Below are 14,832 nucleotides of genomic sequence, written 5' to 3'. Positions count from 1 at the left end.
TCTCTAGTTATATCGTTTCAGTCGTTTGATAAGCAGTGACCTGCAGTCAAATATTTCGCCAAACAGTCCTTGGGGATGCAGTGACACGCAGTCAGATATTTCGCCAAACAGATCGGCCACTTTTGGCGCTCATAAACAATCATAAAGTCCTCGTTCTGCAGGAATGAGGAGGTCTGCTGAAGGTGCGCAGCTGTCGTGCAGTTAGGGGTTTGCTGCTTTAATAAACTAAAAGTCATGTCTCGTTTTTAGTTTCGGGCTTTGGCGCGTTCTGCACAAAGCCCAAGTGAACCGCGCTCAGGCCCACCTTCTCCAACCGGGCCAGGGCCGGCCAAGTGAACCGTCCCTGAGCTTGATTCAGCGCACTCACACTTCTCAAATGATCTGGGAAACGGGCCTGGGTACGGTTCAGATAGCATAGAGTGAGTAGGCCCCAAAGAAAACTTCATTCAGAGGTGCATGCGCCCGACCTCCCTGTGATAACAGCTGACGGACAGCCCACGTCACGTGGGATTTTGCAGTCGCAAATACATTACATGAAAACAGAAATTACATTTTTGAGGTGAAATATATCTTATAAACACAGCATGTGACTTAGAGCTGCACGATTCTGGCTAAAATGAGAATCGTGATTTTTTTGCCTAAAATAGAGATCACGATTTTCTCACGATTTTGTAGGTATAAAATAAAGGTTAATATAAGTGGGCGATTAATATTGATATTCTCAAACATATGGTAAAACAGCAATAGGCTTTGTGTAGCTGTACTGTTGGTTAAAATGCTACTTTTTGTATAGACTTGAGATTTGTCCTGGTCATTAATGCTGATGATAAATCTGATGTTGAATTATTGTGTTTGAGACATACGCTTACAATCTGTAATTTTCTGCTTAAAATCTGTCACTGATGTAATTTTCATGAATACAGAAGACTGGGTGAGTATTTTTGCATTTCGGCAGGTTTTGGATATTTTTGGGGCTGGAATCAGTCAGCTACATCTGGCCACACTGTGTGCGCTTTCGGTTTCATTTTAACGGCTAAGAGCGGTTTACTTCCCGCGCAGCTCTCAAATGATCGCTCTGTACCACAAACTGAATGTTATTTGCAACATTATTACCTGTAATTCACAGCTTATGCAGATTCTGTTCACTAAAGTAGACTTCATTTAGAGGCAAGCGCGTGACCGCCCTCTCTGTGGTAACAGATGACGGTCAGCTCACATCACGTGTGATTTTTCAGGTCTGAAATACATTACATGAAGACAGAAATGACATTTTTGAGGTGAATTATATCTTATAAACACAGCAAGTGACTTCTTCCACGTTGGTTTCCACGTTGCTGAACAACGTATGTAAAACAATGTAAAGACTTGTGCAGCCACCATTGCTTCTCTCCTGAACTTGAAAATATGATTGACAGAATAGTAGAAATGTTGGATTAAGATTGTCTAGGGGGTCTAATCGAGACTGTGATATTTTTACGATTAATTGTGCAGCTCTAATGTGACTCTTTCAACACCATTTGGAGGTTTCCATGTTGCTAAACAACGTATGTAAAACAATGTAAAGACTTGTGCAGCCACCATTGCTTCTCTCCTGAACTTGAAAATATGATTGACAGAATAGTAGAAATGTTGGATTAAGATTGTCTAGGGGGTCTAATCGAGACTGTGATATTTTTACGATTAATTGTGCAGCTCTAATGTGACTCTTTCAACACCATTTGGAGGTTTCCATGTTGCTAAACAACGTATGTAAAACAATGTAAAGACTTGTGCAGCCACCATTGCTTCTCTCCTGAACTTGAAAATATGATTGACAGAATAGTAGAAATGTTGGATTAAGATTGTCTAGGGGGTCTAATCGAGACTGTGATATTTTTACGATTAATTGTGCAGCTCTAATGTGACTCTTTCAACACCATTTGGAGGTTTCCATGTTGCTAAACAACGTATGTAAAACAATGTGAAGACTTGTGTGGCCACCATTGCTTCTCTCCTGAACTTGAAAATATGTTTGACAGAATCGTAGACATGCTGGATTAAGATCGTCTAGGGGGTCGAATCGAGATCGCAATCTGTTTACAATTAATTGTGCAGCTCTAATTTAAATGGTTCTGGGTCCAAGTTCACTGCCATGTGGTGTCATATCATAAATTATTAACAAAGCCAAATGTAACTGTAAGTGGACAAAATGATGCTGATGCGGACAGGTTTTGCTTGTATTGTACTGATGTTGTCTTCATTTTCTTGTTGTTATTTGTCTTTGTTTATTTGTGCACAATGTTAACGCACTGTTTATATTTATGTTGTGTTGTTAGTTATGTTGATTCATGTATGTTTTTTGACTATTTAAATAAATAAAAAGAGGGGGGGGGGGAATTGCCTAAAAACAACTTGTTACATTTGATTTTCTTCTGCTTTTAACATTGTAAGTGCTATTTTATTCACTGTTGCTATTTTGAAAGTCACATTTAATTCATAATATTTTATTTATTTGCCATATGAATAAATGTAAATCATAATTCCCCACCCAGCAAGCATTTTGTGTTTTTAAAAGAGGTTTAATAGGCATCTAAAAATAGTCGTCTTGGCTAAAACCAGGCTAAATTTAGGCTGTCAGTGAAAATCTAATCGACGTCTAAGAATAGGCCAAAACTAGACATCAAATAAACAGAAATGAATGACTACACATATAAAGTCTGTCTAATCTGTCGATTAGTCTAGTTTTGGGATATACTTAAGATGTCTATTAGATTTTTACGGAAAGCTCAAGTTTAGCCTTGTCTTCGTTTAGATGTTTATTACACACCTATTAAACACAAAATTGTTTGCTGGGCAACTTCCTTTATATTCACTCGCCTAGTAGCCTATGACTAGGCCTTCACAAAATCTGCGCCCGCAGAAATCTGCAGATTTGTACTTGTGAAAATTTATATTTATTCAGTTTTTATAATAATTTCAGTAATACTATTGACTAATATAAAAGTATTTATTTGATTTATTTACAGTATAGTTTGTAAAGTAATATTTTCTGTCTTATAATAGATGGATATATTATATTATAAATGTGTTGTTTACAAAATAAGTAGATCTAGATGGATTTGCATTGTAAAACCTACTATTTTTATTTCACATATGTTTTTAGTTATGATACTCCCAAAATTATTTCACATAAAAGTGGCCCTACCTATGACTATTGACTATGAATAATATCCAGAGATTACATAAGGATAAAAGCTACTCGCCCAACGTGGGGCTCGAACCCACGACCCTGAGATTAAGAGTCTCATGCTCTACCGACTGAGCTAGCCGGGCTACATGGTGGCCATTGGCCGCTAACTTTTTTAGATGCTATACCACAGACCAAAGAGGCACCAATATATTTGTCTTTATACCAAAAATAACACAATTTACTGTTTTTTTTTTACTCCAGAGCGAATTATAGTCGAATAAGTTGAAGAACAACTTTACGAATGTACGAAATAAGGAGCGTGTTTGTTCCTCATACGTAACTTAACGTTATAACTAACGTTAACGTAAACGGAGAGGAACAGGATGACAAAACATGAATTATTCAAACACAAATCCCGCCGAAAAGGTATAATGTGCATATGCTAATATCATGTAACGTTAACTTAAAATACAGATAATCCCGAGGAGCAAAAGATAACGGGGTATTGAAAGTATAATAAATCACCATGTTTACCACTGTAGGCTGATTAAAATGATTACATTTTGTAATTTACTGTGACCGCGTTGTAGAATAATGTAGAGTAATGATCAACTCATGTGCAACGTTTCACTATAGTAACACTATGGTTGGCCTTGAAATAATCCGTGCTATCTGTCTCTGTGGCGCAATCGGTTAGCGCGTTCGGCTGTTAACCGAAAGGTTGGTGGTTCGAGCCCACCCAGGGACGAGATATTTTTATTTTTATTAAGCTAGAATTATTTATCGTTACAATTATTAATCGTGCATCAAAGTATAAGATCAGCGAGGGCACTGACCAACGCTTTTTCTTCATCTAGCAATTTTGCCTCTTCAGACCCTCCTACCGTTGATTGAGTGTACTTCACTATTGTAACGTAAATACACTTGTTTATTAATGTTAGTTAAGCTCGAAAACTAACGTGTATACAGTTTTTATAAGACTGAAAACGTAAACATTATATATCATACACATAAATTCAACGAATATTAACGTTAAAACAGTACACATAAGTTATGCCCGTAACATTACCCGTTTTGTTGCTTAGGCTGTACGTTAACTTAGGCCTAAATACAATCAAAATAAGGAAGGGTAGTTAATTTGACAAAGCTTTGTCAATAAACAAAGGCAAAACGATATTTTCTCTTATCGTAGCACTTAAAGTGCAACTTTCCCGTTTCCATCGTTAATTACCTTCTTTTTGGTCTCTTCAGCCAGGATGTCGTCGGCGTGCTGCCGGTGTTGACGCGCTGACGTAAAGCGATCTGCTTTTAGCGGAATTTCGTATCCGCTCAGTTTATTTAGATTTCAAAACGCATTTTGACTTATTAGGTAAATGTACACTCAAAACAATTGTAAAAGTAATAATGGCAAAGTAAAATCGTAATTTTTAGATAGCTTTACATAGAAATCCAAATATTATGACAGAAGAGATCTTGACGTTACACGACTGCCCGCCTGTGGAGGATTTATAATTTTTGTATCTGACCCAGGATTTAATTAATTATTTTTTTTCAAATAAAATAACATTTCTTTCCTTGTTTACTGTGGCATCCCCTGCATCAGTGTACATAGCCATTAAGATAGCTAAAGATCATATTTCTGTGGAGTTACCCAAAAAGGTATGGGAGTAGGATATTACTATTACTCTATGCATGGTTAAATGGATTTGGTTATTGTTGCAGTTGTTGTTAACATCAGCCGTGTTTCTTTGTGTTAGTCCTTATTTCCAAATTCCCATATGACCAATTTCAGGCCTCACTAAAGTCACACAGGGGTTCTGTGTTGACTGTTTGGACAGGCTAACAGTCAAGTCACACACACAAAAAAAAGATCATCAGTTCACACCACACACTTGAGTTTGTCAAGTTAAAGGCACAATATGTAATTTTTTTCATTAAAATATTTAAAAACCTTTCAGTGTTATCTTTGTTAGTTTGCTGACTTGCGTGTCATCCTAAATGGTTTGAAGAATGTTAAAATTTAGTGAAATAAGCAAATTTGGCATGGACCTATATGGAAAACAGGGAAACGAAAAGAAAATCCTTTAACATATTCTTCATGTGATCCCTTCTGGAAGCAGCTGACTGTGGCATAATAAAGTTCCACTGCTTTTATGCTGTCACACTTGTTTCACACCAGCAATTGTTTCAGCAGTTTCTTTTCATTAAATTTGATGGCTTTAAGCCTTAGGCTCCTTTTACACTAATACGTTTTCGTTTTAAAACACATAAGTTTTGCTACGGTTACGCCATCCGTCCACACTAGGCCGGAGTTTTCGAGCACCGAAAACGTAGCATTTTGGAAACGCTGAAGAGGCCATTTTCATTCTAAAATGCTGTTGCTCCGTCTCAGTGTGGATGGGGGAAAACGGAGACATCTAAAAACGGAGGCTTGGTTGCCGACATTCGCCTCTCTGATTGGGGCTTTTCCACATTATTAAGTAGCCTAACACACACAGTTCAGTCTCGCATCCTCTCATTGTAAGTTCAGACTTTGCAAGTTTAATCAAGGCTGTAGTTTCCCCTCAGTTTGATATGGAAAACAGACTACCCAGGATACGGGTAAATCTTCAAAGGGAACAGTGTACTTTATAACTTCATTCACATCACCCTGGCTACGTTGTTTCACTTTCTCAACAATAAAATGAAAACATAATTTAAGGAACTGCCTATTTTCATTTTGATATTAGCAACTTAACAGACAGCAGAAATGTTGAGGAGTTGTGCTGCATATACGAGCGTCATCCCAGACAGCACACATACGTTGGGCCGACGTCGTGCCGATTTTCAAAATTCCATCGGTGCGATGTCGCTCAGGGAGCGTTTGCTAATTGGCAAAATGTCGCCGCGACGTCGGCAAATGATCGGAAACGCTGTCCGGCCGACGTTAGGACGACGCAACCGGAAATACCGGCCGCACCGCGGAGGCGCTGTTCTCAGGCGTTTTGCTCATACTTATGGACCACTAGCTGCAGCAGCTGCTTATTATAATAAACACGACACACCACTCTCAATAACAGTTGAAGATTTATTAATATTTTCACAAACATACAAATAGATTAACATACTTTTATCACACATAACCATGTTTTATCACGTTTAAAACAAAACCAACAAGTTGTATAACCATGGCTAAGCTACTGTGCAATAAAGATTTTAAATACAAAGTCCATTGCAGCATTTATATTAAGACCATAGGAATATTTACAAGTACTTCAAAACATGTACACTGAGGGTGACTATAGTTTACTATAGTAAAAACACAAATAACTTGTGTAAGCACATGTTATAATGCTTATAATTTCTTAAATAGTGTTAAAGAAAATGCATGTAACCAAGACTATAATTTTTAAATACAAGATAATACCAGTCATGTGTTCATTATCCAAAAGACTTTCTTCAGCGAGTTACAATAATAAAAGAGTACACAAACACAAAATAAATACCAAGCAAACAATATTTACAGTAGTAAATAAAATCATACAAATTAAAATAATTTTCTGATAAAATCTTATTAAAGTCTGTAGTACAATTTTTTTATAAATGGCATTCAACAATTTGCAATCTCCTATGAACTAATAACACATCAATAATATCAAATAACAATACTTTCTCAGAGATAACCAGTTTTTTTAAGCAAACTCTAATGCACGAAACAAAACAAATTTTGTCATTATATATATATATATAATCCCTTAATTTCTGTTTAACGGAAATATTTTTTAACACATTTCTAATCACAATAGTTTTAATAACTCATTTCTAATAACTGAGTAAATAATATTTGACTAGATATTCTTCAAGACGCTTCTATACAGCTTAAAATGACATTTAGAGGCTTAACTAGGCAGGTTAGGGTAATTAGGCAAGTTATTGTATATCAATTCAATTCAGCTTTATTTGTATAGCGCTTTTACAATGTAGATTGTGTCAAAGCAGCTTCACATAAATGGTCATATCGATGGTTTGTTCTGTAGACAGTCGAAAAAAATTGCTTAAAGAGGCTGATAATATTGACCTTAAAATGTTTTTTTTTAAATTCAAAACTAAAATATAAATAAAAGAAATAAGACTTTCTCCAGAAGAAAACATAACATTTTCTTGCTCTGACCTATATATATAACTGGTTATAAACTGTGTACAATGTTCCAAGAAAACAGATAAAATTAAAAGATATAACCTGTCATTTAGTTTTGTTTTATCTTGTGGAATGTTGCTTACACATAAAAGGGGATAAATAGGTGGAATAAAAAGTGTGTCGCCATCCTCTAAATTGTTCTTGTATGTTGTCTTCATCTTTAGTCTTCACAAGTGAGGCTGGCCCAAACCAGGACTGCAGTAGCCAAATCTAATCCTTGTAGTGGGAACCCTTAAATAAAGCAAGAAACCAAAAGGAGAAAGATTAGCATTGCAGCAGTTCATATTACCACAATTATATATTATTTGTTTCATGACATATAACTGGAGTATGTGTTATGCAAGTGCCTAGCTAAAATGTGTAATTTAATTTAAACTTAAAGAGTGTGTCTGAGCACTAATTTTCAGAAAAGCCATTTGAAAGTTAAATTCCTTGTGAAATCATAATGAATGTTTTTTTTTTTGGTTTTTAGTATCATTGTGTTAGTATAAATGTGTATCTAAATATATGTCTAATCTTCAGATACCACATTACATTATTAGTATATTTAAAAAAACAGCTTGAGGAGAGAATCAGTACATTGGAATACTATTTTTTTCAGAAGGATCATGTGACACTATTAATTATATACATTGTATTAAATTCACAGAATTACTGCTTGACTGTATTAATTAAATAAAGCTGACACTATCAGAAGAGAATTTACCATACCAACCTAAAAGCTATGAAACAGTAGTGTATGTTTAAGATGTTACTTACTAGTCCTATTGTACTTTGGAGAGGTTGTCTGACAGGAGGATCCCTTCAACGCAGCAGAATTCTCAGCAGACCATCAGCGTACACCAATCTAAGAATAAAATAAGCAATTTGTTAAAAACCAAAAAAATATATATTTTATATTTCCAGGTTCATAGGAAAGAAGAAAGTTAAAGCAGATTTAAAATGTAGAAATTGACAATTGACAATTTAATGGCACAACATACCCCAAACTAAGCACGCTCAAATGGCTAATTTACATAAATGACAACTGCTGCTCATTATACCAATATTAACTGTTAAGGATTCATTTTCTTTTGGGCTTAGTCCCTTTATTAATCTGGGGTCGCCACAGCGGAATGAAAGGCCAACTTATCCAGCACATGTTTTACGCAGCGGATGCCCTTCCACCTGCAACCAATACACACTTATTCACACACACTTATAGACTATGGTCAATTTTAGCATACCCAATTCACCTATGTCTTTGGACTCGGAGCACCCGGAGGAAACCCACGCCAACACGGGGAGAGCATGCAAACTTCACACAGAAACGCCAACTGACCCAGCCGAAGCTCGAAGCAGCGACCTTCTTGCTGTGAGGCAAACGTGCTACCCTCTGCGCCACCGTGCTGCCCTGTTAAGGAATCAGATTAATATAAATTAATTGACATGTTTATTTAGTGTCTGACACATTAAATATTGCATTTTTAAATATTGTTTCATTTTAAGATTTATTTCAGAATTAACTATAGAACCTGGATATGTCGTCACATTTTCATTCACAGCAGCATTTCCAAGAACATAGAAAAACAGAATATAGGCCAACTGAAAAAAAACAAAACAAAAAAAACTCTGACTGAATGCTTTAACTAACTGGCTAGGAATGAGCAGGTATAAGATTCTGAGGGTATAATCTTAGATAAAAATATCACAGTTTCACAGTATTGTGATTACTGCTCTGAAATGTGTTTTTTTTTTATCTCTGTGTAAAAAACAGCTACTTTTTCCCCATTGAACACAATATGTTTTATTTTAAGAAACATTTAAAATATTTTGTAACAGTAAACATGCCAGGCTAAATAATAATTTAATAAAATAGTACTATCTTCATTAGACTCAAAAACACTGATTTCTTGTGAAGGCATGATAAGCTATTTGTTTTTCAGATGTTTGCTGAATCGTGAGCTGACCAGTAGCTTTTGATGTGGAGGGTCTTTTGCTGCTGTAGATAATGTTGGATTATTTTTTTAAGTCTTTGATAACGTGCTAAAAACCATATACAATGCATCCGGAAAGTATTGATAGCACTTCACTTTTTCCACATTTTTAATGTTTCAGTCTTGTTTCAAAATGGATTAAATTCATTAATTTCCTCAAAATTCTACACACAATCCCCATAATGTGTGTTGACCCGATTTTTGTTAATCATTTACAAGTCAATATTGCCTATATGGATTGTGAATTTAACATGTAAAATTGCAGTGTTAAATGCAATGCCATCAAACATTTTAGACGCACCAGTGCAAAAAGCTAGTCTAGAGCACTTGGAATGCTGGTGTAGTTCTAGTTAAATTCAGTTCAGTTAAAGCTGTATATGCAGCCGGTCTCAAGTATAGGATTTAGTATTTAACTAATCTTAACAACTAAACATTTACGAGTCTGTATTAGCCAGCTCATGTACTACAATGTAACAGATACTGTATATTTCCACCTTGATACTTAAGCTTTCTTTAAAATATTTTGTGTTCAACCGATTAATTAATTCTTTCATTTAATTTTTTCAGTGCAATAGTATCGCTTACACTGGTTTATTTGTATGGACCCCCCAAAATAGCTGAGGCCACTTTCTGGCCACCCAAGTATAAATTTCTAGCCTAGCCACTGTGAACTACCTGTCTGTCCTGCTCCAGAACTCTTTGTCGGCTACTTGTATGTGTGAATACAGCTACACAAATACAGCCTCTGCACATCCTCACCACCAGGAGAACAGAATGACCTGAAAAATATAACCAACTGAAATCAGTTGAAATGTATTTTGTCTTGTGATGATGACACAAAAATAAATTATTTTTCACAAAGGATGTGCTGTTACCTATGAAACGGTCTATAATGAATGATCTTTTGATCCTGTTTCCTTGATGTCATTCACTCAGAGATGGTTTGGACATTTGATTGTATCTAAACTGTAATGAATTTAAGTTACACAAACATTGATAGCAGGACCATTGATCTTGTAACTTATACAAATTGTTAAGTATTGAACAAGTCTGCAACCAAACTAGTCAAGTTAATAATACTAATCTCAACTCAACTATGATTAGTTGTCTTGTTTCTGCTGCCCAGACGGTCACACCTGCTTATAAAAAAAGGAAAAAGTATGGTATTTTTACAACAATGAAACTGCAAACAACTTAACTATAAGGGGGTACGCAGTGAGCATCTTTTATTATAAGCAATTTACTGAATACTTTGTCACTGGTATTACCTAAAAACCAAACGTCCCAAGTTTGGCTCATAGCTGTCCACACATCTGCCCAGTAGCTTGTGGTAATACTGAAGACACTGATCAGCTGGTCCAACTGAGTTTGGAGTTGAACTGCAATCAGGCATCCAATACTGCAAAGAAAGAGAAACTCACTTTGGGTTAACAAATAATGTAATCCCACACATTTCAAGTAATTGTGCAGTTAATTTTCTTAAAATGAATGAATGAATTCTCTTATTGAATTTTCTGAGAGCTTATGAATATATTTTGTCTTCCCAAAATAGCATGTACTGAAACACAAAATTATATAAATATAATTTAATAAGAGCGTGACGTGGTGGCACAATAGGTAGTGCTGTCGCCTTACAGCAAGGATGCTGACTCGAGCCGCAGCTGGATCAGCAGGCATTTCTGTGTGTAGTTTGCAAATTCTCTCTGCGTTTGGTGGGTTTTCTCTGGGTGCTCCGGTTTTGCCTACAAGTCCAAAGACATGGGGTACAGGTGAATTGGGTAGGCTAAATTGTCTGTAGTGTATGAGTGAGAACAAGCGTATATGGTTGTTTCCCAGTGATGGCTTGCAGCTGGAAGGGCATCCACTGCGTAAAACATATGCTGGATAAGTTGACAGTTCATTTCGCTGTGGTTACCCCAGATTAATAAAGGGACTAAGCAGAAAAGTAAATGAATGAATGAATGAATGAATGAATGAATGAATGAATGAATGAATGAATTTAATAAGAGTTAAACTGATCTGTTAACATGTCTGTCAGGAGCTGATCTACCTGTTGTCAAACTGATGAAAATGTTTTCTCAATTTACTTTAACATTTTTGTGTTTGTTTATGTTTTTATAACTTGCAGCCGTTGTTAAATTTAAAAGTATTTTAAACATGCATGGACATCTAAATGCATATAGGGCACATATCTCAAAACATTATGAAATATTTCCAGATAAATCAATTTTGAATTAAAATGTATATTAATCTCCAGACTTGCATCTCCCTGATCTTTTTAAAAGAACGGCCATTCGTTTGCTCATCACTGTTTGACAAGTGTCTGGCAGTCAGTCAAAAATATACTTACATATAAAGATGTTCATCAGCAACACGGCACTTAGGTTAAACTTTGACCTCCTTTTCAGTTGATGTGGAAAACAAAAGCAAAAGAAAGAAAAAACAAAACGACTGAATACAAGTTGCATATCATGCCTGTACAAATCAAAAATTATTCATTTAGGGCTTAAATTGACTTAAGGATGAGTTAAGGTGTAAGGGATGGGTGAACAGTGTAAATATACATGTAATTCATAGCTATGATGTAAAGCTAAATTTTCAGCATCATTACTCAAGTCTTCAGTGTCACTTGATCTTTCAGAAATCTTTTTTTAAGATGTTGATTTAGTGCTTGAGGTTGAACTAATATAATGGTGATTATCAAATGGTGCTGATTTGCTGCTCAAGAAACATTTCGGATTGCTATCAATGCTAAAAACAGATGTGATGACAAATAATTTAGTGTAAACTTTTTTCTAAGATTTAATAAATCAATTAATCATAAAAAATTAAACAAAATGAAAATCACAAATATTACTTCATTAGCAGCAAATCTATATATTTACTAAGTTCTGAAGAATCATGTGATGTGAAATTTAATACCACTAACATGTTTCAATGTCAAAACTTTCTTAAAACAACTGCAATAACGACAAGTAACAGATGCATAATATATAGACATGTAACATGTGCATAATGATGTGCAATGGAAATTCATATGAATTAATCATCTGCTTAAAGTTACCTGTCTTTCCTGCATCTCTGTGATCAGCTCCCTTCAGAAATTTAGGAATCTTGAGTTATATTTTCTGTAGCAGGAGGTTATTCTCTCACTCCTGAAACCACAGAACACTTTTTTACTTAACATTTAGTTTAAGATACCATGAAATATCAAAACACGATTGAACTTTTGATTCACGGTTCTTAGTAACGTTACGATGCGTATTTTAGACTACATATGGAGTGCATTCAATAAAACATTGACAAAACCTCTCATCTACACATAAAGAATAAATAAAAGCCAAAACTTTAACAAACAAGTTTAACAAGAGCTAACATTAAGTAAGTTAACGTAATATTACCCCGACGCTAACGTTACCAGTGCTAATATGCTAACGGACTTTTACGAAGACTTACCACTCTTATATAACATAATATTCAACTGAATATTCATCAATTGCCAATAATAAAAGTGTGGGGAACAGTTTGATGTAGTATTTGCTTTGTTTTAGGGACTAAACTTACCTGAAAACAGTCAAAACGGCAGCTTGAGAGAAGTCGTGTTGTGTCTTTTAGGTGGTGTCGTGTCGTGTTGTAGCTTCGTTTCCCATAGCAACATCCTCTCCGCTCCAGTGTTGGAAGCAAGACGCGCGCGCACACATTAAAGTCTTGCAGTATTACATTTATAAACATGATCACTCCATAGACAATTTAAATAATAACCTTGTATTTTATATCTTGAATTTAAAATGTATTTAGCAGTTTTATATACGCTATTATCTTTAAGACGAGCTTTATAGCCTACTAAACTGTTACAAAACAAACACTTTATTTGTGCATTCACTGTCAAAAATAAATAACCAATAAATATAAATGCAAGTATATATAAAACAAAGATGTCACTCTGTAAAAAGGTGTTTATTTTAATGAAACAGCCGAAATGCAGAACATACTTGATTTTTACACTGGGAAAAATGTATTAGAAAAAGCCACAATAAAAAAGCAAACAGCAGTTAACACCAGAAAAAACAACGTTTTCATTATTAAAGCATAACAATAAAACTTTTTATATTTTAATGAATTGAAATCATGTATTGTAGGCATTTTGGTCAGTTTTACTGCATCAATGTAGGCTATTTAAAGCTGGACCGACCGACGCAGTTCACATGATGCATGTCGCGTTTGTCTAATTTATTATGCACGCAAAAACTTACTTGTAAACCAAATATGTTGCCGGATTCTTTCATGGGCATGAGAGATCAAGTGCTTATGAAGTGCTTCGTCGGCCTCTGGTCGTTAACCGACGCAGAGCCGACGTTTGTTGAGCTGGAACATAGAACACACGACCGAACGATCATGCGTATGTTTGGCCGACCATATACCGATGTTAGAATTAAAGGGGCCGACGTGTTGACCTTCGGCCGACGTCGGCCCAACGTATGTGTGCTGTCTCCCATGATTTCTCATAGCTTCTATGCTATGCCTTTGTTTGTTGTGAATTTGCGCCCTCTAGCTGTGAATATTACAATCTGCGCCTTTCAACACACAAAACTTTTGGATCATGATATATTTAAACAGGAATGCACAGACAGCTTTATGTGGAAATATATTATTTATTTAGTTAAATATGTGTACACTCAATCACTTAATATATTCAAAACTGTATTTGGCATTTTGCATTTAGAGAAAATTACTAAATATATATATATATATATATAATATAATATAATCTCACATTCAGTAAACATATTGGCAAAGATAGCTAGACTTTAGGTATAAATATTGAAATAATGTCTATTCAGCACTATGCAATTTCAGCAAAACAAAAGGCATTTGGGGTTACTTGAGGATAAATGTTGGCACTGAGGCTATTGGTAGGCAGGATTGATGGCTTGAGGAGGTTGGTAGGCCACATTGACGGCGTGAACTTGGCTGACGGCAGGGTTGATGACCACTAGAGAGTGCTGTCGGACCTTCAGCTCTCTGGCCATCTGACACCAGACACACACTGGACAACAGGTCGCCGCACAGCAGTCATCTTGTATTGATCCCTTCAAGAAGGAGGAAAAAAAAACATCTGATGTGATGCAAAACTGATTAGTGCAAAATTTGCCTTAAAAATATCCTTATTCAAAATGAAGGCACACTTATTTTTAGTTATGGTGCATCTAAAAACTTGATGTAGAGTTATAATACAGTGCAACAGTATAGGCCATTTTGAGGGATGTAAACAAAAACAATGGCCCAACCTATTTCCTGTTTTACATTTTTCTATAGCTTTCAAAAATTCAAAGAGAGCCACATATTGATAAATAATGTTATGATAGCTGTTTTAACATTAAGTTGTGATTGAATTGTCTTTTGTGACAGTTATGACTTAGTTTGATAACTAGCAGGAAATGTAAAGGGCCAGTTGCATGACCACATTTAAATATTCTAAAGTGGCTGCTCATTTTTTCAGCAGAGTTGGT

At 35.4% G+C, this 14,832-nt stretch overlaps 1 protein-coding gene, 1 long non-coding RNA gene and 2 other non-coding genes across 53 annotated transcripts in view; 1 reads left to right on the top strand and 3 right to left on the bottom strand.

Moving 5' to 3' along the window:
- Positions 1 to 3,239: 3,239 nt before the first annotated feature.
- On the bottom strand, positions 3,240 to 3,312 carry trnak-cuu (transfer RNA lysine (anticodon CUU)). The gene has a single exon. It is a non-coding gene; the product is annotated as a tRNA-Lys (tRNA).
- A 531-nt stretch (positions 3,313 to 3,843) lies between these two features.
- On the top strand, positions 3,844 to 3,917 carry trnan-guu (transfer RNA asparagine (anticodon GUU)). The gene has a single exon. It is a non-coding gene; the product is annotated as a tRNA-Asn (tRNA).
- A 2,305-nt stretch (positions 3,918 to 6,222) lies between these two features.
- Positions 6,223 to 12,970, bottom strand: LOC147843110 (uncharacterized). Of its 50 annotated transcripts, none has more exons than XR_015495587.1 (12): positions 12,887 to 12,970; positions 12,387 to 12,477; positions 11,673 to 11,722; positions 10,958 to 11,255; positions 10,591 to 10,721; positions 10,418 to 10,461; positions 10,198 to 10,288; positions 9,998 to 10,118; positions 8,861 to 8,930; positions 8,573 to 8,739; positions 8,106 to 8,193; positions 6,223 to 7,577 (listed from the first exon to the last, which is right to left on the bottom strand). It is a non-coding gene; the product is annotated as an uncharacterized LOC147843110 (long non-coding RNA). The 50 variants fall into 50 exon arrangements; XR_015495589.1 differs by having other exon boundaries at positions 8,582 to 8,739; XR_015495595.1 differs by having other exon boundaries at positions 8,582 to 8,739; positions 9,998 to 10,101.
- Positions 12,971 to 13,956: 986 nt separating this feature from the next.
- Positions 13,957 to 14,832, bottom strand: part of ponzr6 (plac8 onzin related protein 6) — a 5,541-nt gene continuing 4,665 nt past the window's right edge. Inside the window, 1 exon segment of the mRNA NM_001327905.2 lies at positions 13,957 to 14,412. Within this exon segment, the coding sequence (NP_001314834.2) occupies positions 14,230 to 14,412 (183 nt within the window). The 3' untranslated portion in view covers positions 13,957 to 14,229.

This window comes from Danio rerio, chromosome 7, assembly GCF_052040795.2.
Source record: "Danio rerio strain M-AB ecotype USA chromosome 7, GRCz13ab, whole genome shotgun sequence".
Lineage (NCBI taxonomy): Eukaryota > Metazoa > Chordata > Actinopteri > Cypriniformes > Danionidae > Danio > Danio rerio.
Note: the sequence above shows the minus strand (reverse complement) of the source record. Positions and strands in the feature narration are given on the sequence as shown.